The following is a 9517-nucleotide window of genomic DNA, read 5'->3' on the forward strand; positions in this document are numbered from 1 at the left end:
AGTTGATGTAATAGTTTGCCTAATACAATCTTCATCATATGCATTTGTTTTGCTACGTACGATTGTGAAATATTTTTCATGCAGTAGCGAATTCATTTCCATCATTCTGTTTAACAAATGAAAGCAATAATAATTCAAGGTTTGTTAATATGCATGACTGAGTTCTTCAATGCATAATTCATATTTCATAGGTAGGACCTAGAATTTAAATCCCCTTTCTTGCAAAGAAGTTTTCATAAAATTTCCAAGTTTGCAAGCATAAACTATAATATGGAGATTCTAAAAAAAAAAAAAAAGACTTCTTATTCATTTTAAAATTTAGACATGACAAGCTAATATAATTTCATAAAAATGAAAAATATATTGCTTTGCATTTGATGAACTATAACTTGCAAACTTTAAGGTTCCATGATATAGGTTTGATATAGACAAATCGTAAAAAGCATGTTGTTAACATAGGTAAATGTGCTTTCCCAATATAAAATCAGTTTATGTTGCTAAGCTACGTTTTTTAAACTTTCCATGAATTTATCTCCTTTCACAGCTAAATTAACTTCTTAATAAATTTTCAAAAAAATGTGAAACTGATAATTTTGTAATTCTAATTTTCAAAATTAAATATTTATACAAGACGTTAATCATAGTTTACATTTGAAATACCAGGATTAACACTGTAATTAGTGCCCAAAACTTTCCTTCGTTTTTTTCTCGTGAATTTGTTTTGGCATAAGTTTTTTGTTTGTTTGTTTGTTGTTGTTTTTTTTTTTTTTTGGGGGGGGGGGGTGAGTCGATCTGCTGTTGTATAGAAATCATCGAATTTCTTCCACCTTCGTTTTGATATACATAACATTATCTTTCACAAAACCATTGTTTCCTTTTAAACGGGATAGCGGTAAAAACAAGGGACAGCCACTGGCGATGTTCATGTCTGTCGTTGGGCGTTTGAAGGAGGAGCTGTTCGGGTCTGTTCGAAATGAATCCTTGATGTGATTGTTACCATCCTGATCAAACACCATAAAAACAACCCGACGAGAAAAAGGCCAGTCCAAGATAGGGTCGTATTCCCCCTTCATGATGGCGAAAAATATTGACACATGGGTATTTTTCCCCATACCGTCTCCATTTGGGTATATCCTGTTTATGATTAAAAAAAGAAGTAATTTTAAATAAGCTATAAATGCTTAACTAAGTATTTTAACAAATAGTCTGTCTAAGTTCACTTGTATTTCTAAACGGATAGATACTTTGTTGCTTGAGACAATATCATGCATGTTGTAAATTTTAATTTACTAGGTGGAGGAAAATACAAAATTTACAACAAACTGGGAAAGGGGTGGGGGTAATGAAAATAGGCTCTCTATAAACACGTATCAAACACATCTCCACTGGATCTTAAAATTCAGTATTTTAAAATAATTATAAAACAGAAATATAAATAATGCGAGTGTTAAAAATCCACTGTATACGTACCTTACACACATTTTGTAGCCATATTGTGACGTGTAAAATGGCGGGGAGAAAATACTTGTGACCTCTCCTGCTAAAGCTTGTGCTTGACGTTCTTTCCAGTTTTCCAGGCGCCATATTAATTCGCCATTGATAGATGTAACTCCACAAGCAAGTACTTTCTGAGTTAGCTGTATCACTTGCACCTCGCTGTTTGCCAGTTTTCTCTCCAACTCCTTGATCTTCTGTGTTTTCTCCTCACTAACTCTTTTAACGTCTTCAATTTCTTTCTTATTTTCATCTAAGACATTAAGTATTCGTTCCGTCTCCTTGTGCAACGTGGTAGCTATCCCTTCAAACGTCCTTACTTTGATTTCTAATGCTGTAATTCTTGTAATGTTTTGATTTTCATTGGATGATTGCGCAACATTCTCGACGGAAGGACCGTTTACTCCAACTTGCTGATCAGAAGTTGAAACAACTTGCTTCAATTGATCAAGTTCCCGACGCAAACGTGAAATTTCTTCATTTGAAACGAGATTTTTCACTTTGTCTAGTCTGTTCATTAATTCTTGAATATGTAAACCAGGCTTCTCTTCAATGTGATTAATAAATCGTCGTCGTTCAACCTATGGGAATGTTTGAATCGTATTTTTGAGTTATATACATTGAATTTTTGGAAAATTGATACGTAAACTTACTGAAAAACAATGTAAAGACAATTTCCGTGGCTTTTAATAAGACTTTAGACATTTAAAAAAAAAAAAAGAGAATACGAAATAACGGATCCGGATCAATAGATAGAGACATACCGCATCACAGCCTGCCAAGCAAGAGATCTTCTGATTCGGACATTCATTGTCTATATGTTCCTGCATCTGAAAAGAATTTACAGTCTCCACTCTTTACGTTATTTAGCTTTGAGACACAATAAAAACAGGCCACAGAAGTTTTACATTCTAGTCTTTTAATGCAATTCTTTGGCCTGATTATTACGTACAAAATCAAATATGAAAGCACTTTGGGGGTTTCAAATTGTTTTTATTTTGCTTTTAATATCGAAAATTTTGTTAAAAATAAGAATATATAACAGATAAAATTTACAAGATAGCTAAGAAAAGCTCCTTCTTATGTTAAAATGGTCATGGAAATTTGTCAAAATCTTGTTTTTTAATTACCATCTCTCGAGGGATTTTCTTTTTTCCACAGGTTTCACATTTCAAGGGGTATTTTGGACAATCCTTGGTATGATCCTAAAAAAATGCATTTGAAATATGTGACAGTCGTTATCATGCGTCTTCCCCAGTGATGATTTATTTGCTATTTTAAAACATGCCTACACTGTATTGTTTTCATTTTGTAGCGGGTTATACATTTTTTCTGCAACAGCTGCAACATGAATTCCCATACTAACAACGAAAGAAAGCATTTTATTGCTTAATTGAATATTTCAATCCTAAGTATACTATACCTCCATTTGATCCTGGGTAATTTCTAGGGAACAGTATTTACATTTGACCTGTCTTTTAGGACAGGTGCTCTCCAGGTGAGTTTTCATCTTGTTCACCTCCACAGACTCTCCACAGTTCGGGCATAGCACTGGCATGTACTTACACTCTTTTACGTGTTTCTGAAATATACAGAGAATCTGTATGTTCTAGTAATGCCTCCCAATCAATCTATAATTTGTAAGCTTAATTTTCAAAAACAGGTTACACCTGAAAATTACTTCATTTGAGGATTATATGATACCTCATAAGCTCTGAATTTTCCTGCCCATGAGCAACCCTGGTTGGGACAATTTGCCTCCAAACTGAACATTTCTCTGCGAAGTGCATTATCTGGAAAAAGCTGCAAGAAAAAAGGCATGTTTGTTCAAATTTTTAATTGTATTCAAAAGTACCGATATTTTGAATTCAACAAGAATATGTAGTATGTGCCAGTTTTGAATTTCCCCAATTCTATAAATAAACGGAATCTACATGTATTTTTACCTGCTCTTTTCTGATGATACTGAAGTCTTCATTATCTACACCCTCTTCTATGCACGACTTACACTGGACTTGGTTTCCCGAACTATGGAAAGAGTAAATGAAATATATACAATTTATTTCAAATGCACATTATCTTATGAATTAAGTTCCTGGTGCGGTTCTATGCAATTTGACCTAAATATGGCTAAATATTACTCACCTAACCACGTCAGAAATACACTCCCGGCAGAATCTGTGACCGCAGTAACTTTGGACTGGATCTCGTAATACTTTGTTGCAGGTATTACATAAAAGTTTCAAGTCAAAGTCACCTTTAAATATTTCAGTGGAGTATCCCCCTACTGGGACACCAACCTCCGACATTGTAGTTTAAACTGAAAGAGACGGAAGTATAAATTTATTTTTAACTCGATAGATTTTATATTTAAACTAGCTGGAGCTTAAAACAGATATAGTTGTTAATAATAAACATGTTTCAAATATACATGTACAAACAAGTAAAGACCGGCAAATATTGTTCAAAGTTTAGTTGAATGTTATGTAAGAAAGAAAGATCGAGAAGTTATGCATTAAAGCAAGGTTAGGTAAAATTTATAACATTTGACATTATAGCTCTTTGAAAAAGACAATAATGTACAGGTATAGTTGCTAAGAATCCCCATCATGAAGGAATTCGTGGGTATAAATAAATATAAATAAATATTTGAAAGTGTACTGATTTCTTTGAAATATTCACTCCATAATAAATGTGTAATCAAATACATCATCCAACAATATTCTTAAGCATAAATGACATTTTCTGAGAGTAAAAAAGTCTGAAGCATTTACAAGTACATGTACATTGCATTCCTTTTCATCTGTTCATATACATACATGTCAATCTCTGTAAATTTAATGCACCCCCCTCCAAAATGGGGTTTGGTAGTCGAGAATTTAGGCTTACTTTGATGAAGAATACACCTGTGTTAATTTTCTTTCTTTTTATCTACCTTGACGTGATATTAATTATAAATGATTTAATTTACCGAGTACTACTAAGAATGATATATATACTCACATGAATCTGAAATTTTCACGAACTTCTATATTCTTATTGAGTATTGTGTAATTATAAACATAGACTCATTGGTTGGTTGGTTGAGGGACTTTTAACTGCGTTGATAAGCCTATAAATAGTGTAGGGTATTTGATCCACACCCATGACTATATACTATATTTACATTAATTACTTTAATAAATTTGTTCACCAATAAGGGACTCCCTTGCTTGTGTTTATATGAATTAAATTTTTTGTTGATTATGATATATTATAACTATATCAATAAACTTTACTATAAATCTTACGTAGACCTTTAGAGGATAAATTATACATAATTTCAGTTTAAAATTCTACCAAAAAAAAAGATCACTGACTGATCCACGTGGATAAGTATTGGCTTGCATTACAAAATATGTATTTTGACAAAATTCAAAATTTGACTTAGTTTAGCTGTATTTCTTACCTTTCATAAAATCCACGTCTTATTCACCTCTCATTCATCTAAAGCTAAATTTAGAATATACATTTTCCAACCTCTATTTTTAGTACATGCAAAATCCAAAAAAGAAAATAAATCGGGCTCGGCTTCTCTTTGGAAGAAAAGGTAACTCTGTAGCTTCAAGATGGCCTCGGAGACTGAAAAACCGTTGGAGACAAAAACTCGAGATGCCTTGACAGAGGGCCTCATAGATTTATTGAAACCATCTGTCGAAGAAATAGATGATAGAGTTAAGACTGTCCGGTAAATCTTTGTTCATCTCTCACATCTAAACAAGGGGGCGTGGCTCCATGTTTATCAGTATCAAATATCAGAATATGTGAGGTGGTAGGGGGTGGGAGGGTTTGTTTATCTTGAAAAAGGCTTCCATTTAGTATTATATGTGTATTTATCGATATTTATATTTTGGGATATGTTTGCACAGCTTTTTCATGCATAGTTTCTGCCCAAATAAGGATTCTTGTCAACAGAACATGAAATTATATGTAATTTTTAGATTCATATTACATTTAGATTCTAATTCTCGCTCTCAAAGTTTCACAATTGAGAAAAAAAATTGAGCATTTATCTGACGCAAATTTTGAAAAATTAAGTTGAACTAAACAATTGGACCGAGATGTTTGGATTGAGTATGTATAAATATTTGAAATTCAATGAAAAAAAAGGGTGAAAATTGATTAACTGGTATATTGACTGCCATTTTAGGCACATGGTTTTGACATAGTCTGAGCAAAGAGTTAAGACTGATAGATAGTATTTAACCATATACCAGTTTTTGCTCAGATATTGTGTCAAAATATTGTGGCAGCATATGAAATAACTCTTACTGACTTTTTTGTTTTCATTGCACAGGGAAAGCCAAGTAGAACTTCGTCAACATATTGACAGCTTAGCCGATGGTGAGAATTTTATTCCAATTTGAAAACAGATAATTGTTCAAAATAAGATTTTTTCCCCTAAAACTAAAGCTACTACTTCCCAAGATAATAAAATAATAAATGCTGGAATATTAATTTACTCAGATTTAAAGCGGATTGCAGAACAGCAGGTTGTTCCAGTTGACTTAGAGCCATATGTGAAGAAACTGAACAGTTCTAGGAGACGTGTGATGCTTGTGAATAATATTCTCCAGAATGTTCAGGTAAACAACACCAAAGAGGAATCTGATTTCAATATGCTCGATATTTAATTTGAAAAAGAAAGAATTTTACTTAGTGAATTGAAAGGTTTCAGTTTATATTTTGTGAAATTGCAAGTGAGAATTACCAAAAAAAAAAAAAAAACCCACATCACTTCTAGCACATTTCTCATTATGACAGCATATGTTAGTCTGACTCAATTAAGTGAGCTCTATTGTGCACATGTTGACTTCATGCACATACTTAAGAATGATTCTTTTAACACAGACATGCTTTTTTTTCTACCAGGAAAGACTAAATAAGCTGAATAACCATGTCATAAAAGAAACTGCCAAGAGGAAAGCTACCCTAGACCCTACCTAATTTTCATTGTCACTGGATGTATATATATGTACATTTTGTTGATTTCCATTTCTAGAGAATAATGTCTAACATACAATCACATTAAAAAAATATCAAGTACTGTGTTATTTTTATGTAAACTTAAGAATTGTTATTGTTACAAATTTAGCTATGTACTTAAGCCAAAGTTCTGGGTACATGTATGTGTTAAATGTTTCACTTGGTTCAGACAATTAAAAGACAGGTAAACAGACATTTCAGCCCAAGATGCTTTTAGCCATCGTGTATGAATTTTTATGATGAAATCCTTGTACTTTTCACTTAGATAAACACAAGAGTTAGATTATGTCATTATCAGGTCTAAGTTACAGGGAAGGTCAAGGTCACAAATGCATTGCATGATTGAAATTCACTTAGTGTGTTAAGTTGCAAAATAGAGAGCATCATTCTGTTCCAAATACAAGTACCCAAAATTTCAAATATGCAAAATGCATAATTTGGATAGATCAGCAAGAGGTCCTTGCATTGGGCACGAGAGCGGTTTGTACCTTCCTGGTAAACAGGTCGAGGAATCTACCTTATATGGATATTGTTGTCATTATGCACAGAGGTGCTTACAGCAAACAATCGTCCAATCTAATGAATGAGCTGAAAAGCATGATGGTCTACTACGTGTTTATATTTTACTACAAACACGTGGTTCAGGCAAATGAAGGACGCGATTTCAAATGACTGGGGGAAAGTCAACTAGTAATTATTTTAATATTTTTGTGAAAAATACGAAGAATAGGTACTAATTAAGATTTCCCATGCTCACATTCACAAACAAAGCCAATTTTCCGTGTGAAATAGTATGATGAAAAACCGCTTACAAGGTCCTCACAAGTAAATAAGAATCCAGTTTTTATAACTTGATATTCGTAAATTTGGTATGCTACTGGTGTTATTCCTTGTTGCTTTATTATTTGTTTACAAGAAATTAAAAGTTAATGCATTTATTTAAAAAAGTAAGTTTATTGCTGCACGGCATTTATTTTACACAGTAATTCTCATATATTACACATTAATTCTCATGTACATTGATCATAGAACGTGTATTGAGTAGCATATATATCGTAGTAAACAATGACAAAATGTGAGTACACCTCAGTGTCGAATTGTTTTGGACCAGTAAATAGTCACGTGAAATTCGTATTCACTGATAGTACAGCAAGGGAAAAGCTGCCAGGCAATTATCAACAAACGGACTTGTACAATGGAGTGTAGAAAACCGAAATTTTACCGTTGTAAAACATTTGTATGTAAATGTGAGCATGGAATTCGTAGATAATGATGTACATATTGTATAAAGTGTGTAAATTGTTTGGATAAATGCAACATGTCTTTCCGAGAGCGATTTAAAAAACTGGCCTTTTCGAAACGTACATGCAGTATTTGTTGTAGTAACCCATAATGCAACTCATTTAGCTGATTGGTCAGTTGGTCAGTCACGTTGGTGCCTCATTTAGCATGTCAATTCATTCTGACATCACAGAAAATAGTTTCCTCGACCTGGTAAATGAGGATATAATTGTAGATTAAAAGTTGTTCAAGGCATCACCCTAGGGAAAAGGGCAAAGTCTCAAAGTCATTTCAAAGTTGACAAAAAGTTACATTTTGTTGAAATTTTACTATTTTGCCCACTATTAGGACTAGGACCAAAAAAATATTGTCAGTTGATGCATCCTAGGACCTCTAGATATGTTGACCCAAAAGTAGGTTACTTTTGACTTAAGTTTTGAATATGCAGTTTTTTTTAAATTTCCAAATTGATTTAGATGCATATCTTGGGCAAAATTAGGCATAGGATTATCAAACTTTGTCAGCTGGTGCATCTGAGTGTCTGACAATTAAAAAAGAAGGTCACCATGATCTGTTTGAATTTTATGGCTAATCATTTCCAAGTTTATTATATCAGGTACTGAGAGGTTTAGTTACACTAAACCTTGTAAGCTGCATACTGGGGCCTTGGAACATACTTATGAAAAAGTACCGGTAGGTCAAGGTAACCTACTTATTAAGTTTTGCAAGTATTCATTTTCAAATTATTTTAGATGCATATATGGGCACTTTGAGGCCTAGGATCATCAAACCCTGTGAGTTGAAACATCTTAAGGCTTTAGAGTATATCACAGTGGGCACTTTCGGAATTTTATGGATATTTTTCAGTACTTCAGATACTAAGAATCATTAAAATTTGTCAGTTGATGCGTCTTGGATCCCCAAAATGTGTTGAACAAAAAGTAGGTCACCATGACCTACTTTTGGAATTTTACAGCTATATCTTAAATAATTTGGATAATAAAAGGTTAGAATTGTCAAACTTTGTCAGTTGATGTTATTACACCTTTGTCTACACCTTAAATTAACTCATGTATAGTGGTATTGTTTGAACATTAAATTTGACTCTTTACAACAGAAGCTTAAGTTTTTCTCTTTTCTTGCCCAGTGCTTCTTAAGTGGAATATTTTTAAATGCACCACCTTATTTGGTATTAGACAAAGAAGAGAGAAAATGTAACTCAACTGTGGCACAGGGGCCTTTTTATACCCCTGCTCCAGAGGAGAGGGGGTATACTGTTTTACCCTTGTGTGTCAGACTGTCCGTCTGTCTGTGTGTCTGTCTGTAACAAATTTCCGTCGCAGTTTTCTCAGCAACTACTCATTGCAGATGCTTTAAATTTTAGCACACACTTTGTTTAGGCATGCCATATGGTGGGATTCATTTTGCGTGAATCTGATATCAACTTCCTGTTAATCCTTGCATTTATCCGTTCCATACATAACAAATTTTGGTCGCAGTTTTCTCAGCAATTACTCATCGCAGATGCTTGAAATTTTAGCAAACACTTTGTTTAGGCATGCCATATGGTGGGATTCATTTTTATACGAATCTGATGTCAACTTCCTGTTTATCCCTGCACCCTTCCGTACCATACATAACAAATTTTGGTCGCAATTTTCTCAGCATCTACTTATCGCATGCTTGAGAGTTTATCACACTCTTTGTTTAGGCATGT

The 9517-nt window shown here is 33.3% G+C and overlaps 2 protein-coding genes across 2 annotated transcripts; one reads left to right on the top strand and one right to left on the bottom strand.

Annotated features, from left to right (window-relative positions):
* Window positions 1-591: 591 nt before the first annotated feature.
* On the bottom strand, window positions 592-3845 carry LOC133178981 (TNF receptor-associated factor 2-like). The gene is made up of 8 exons (XM_061313648.1): window positions 3640-3845; window positions 3441-3522; window positions 3199-3297; window positions 2918-3076; window positions 2625-2699; window positions 2259-2324; window positions 1471-2075; window positions 592-1134 (listed from the first exon to the last, which is right to left on the bottom strand). Exons 1-8 carry the CDS (start codon window positions 3801-3803, stop codon window positions 810-812), a joined length of 1575 nt encoding a protein of 524 aa, XP_061169632.1. The 5' UTR covers window positions 3804-3845; the 3' UTR covers window positions 592-809.
* A 1245-nt stretch (window positions 3846-5090) lies between these two features.
* Window positions 5091-6580, top strand: LOC133179372 (SNARE-associated protein Snapin-like). Its single transcript, XM_061314143.1, has 4 exons — window positions 5091-5221; window positions 5831-5877; window positions 6001-6119; window positions 6406-6580. The coding sequence occupies exons 1-4, from the start codon at window positions 5103-5105 to the stop codon at window positions 6478-6480; spliced, it is 360 nt and encodes a 119-aa protein (XP_061170127.1). The 5' UTR covers window positions 5091-5102; the 3' UTR covers window positions 6481-6580.
* The last annotated feature ends 2937 nt before the right edge of the window (window positions 6581-9517 follow it).

This window comes from Saccostrea echinata, unplaced genomic scaffold (genome assembly GCF_033153115.1).
Source record: "Saccostrea echinata isolate AGI-Se365-2 ecotype Australia unplaced genomic scaffold, CSIRO_AGI_Sech_v1 ptg000004l, whole genome shotgun sequence".
In the NCBI taxonomy this organism is placed as follows: Eukaryota; Metazoa; Mollusca; class Bivalvia; order Ostreida; family Ostreidae; genus Saccostrea; species Saccostrea echinata.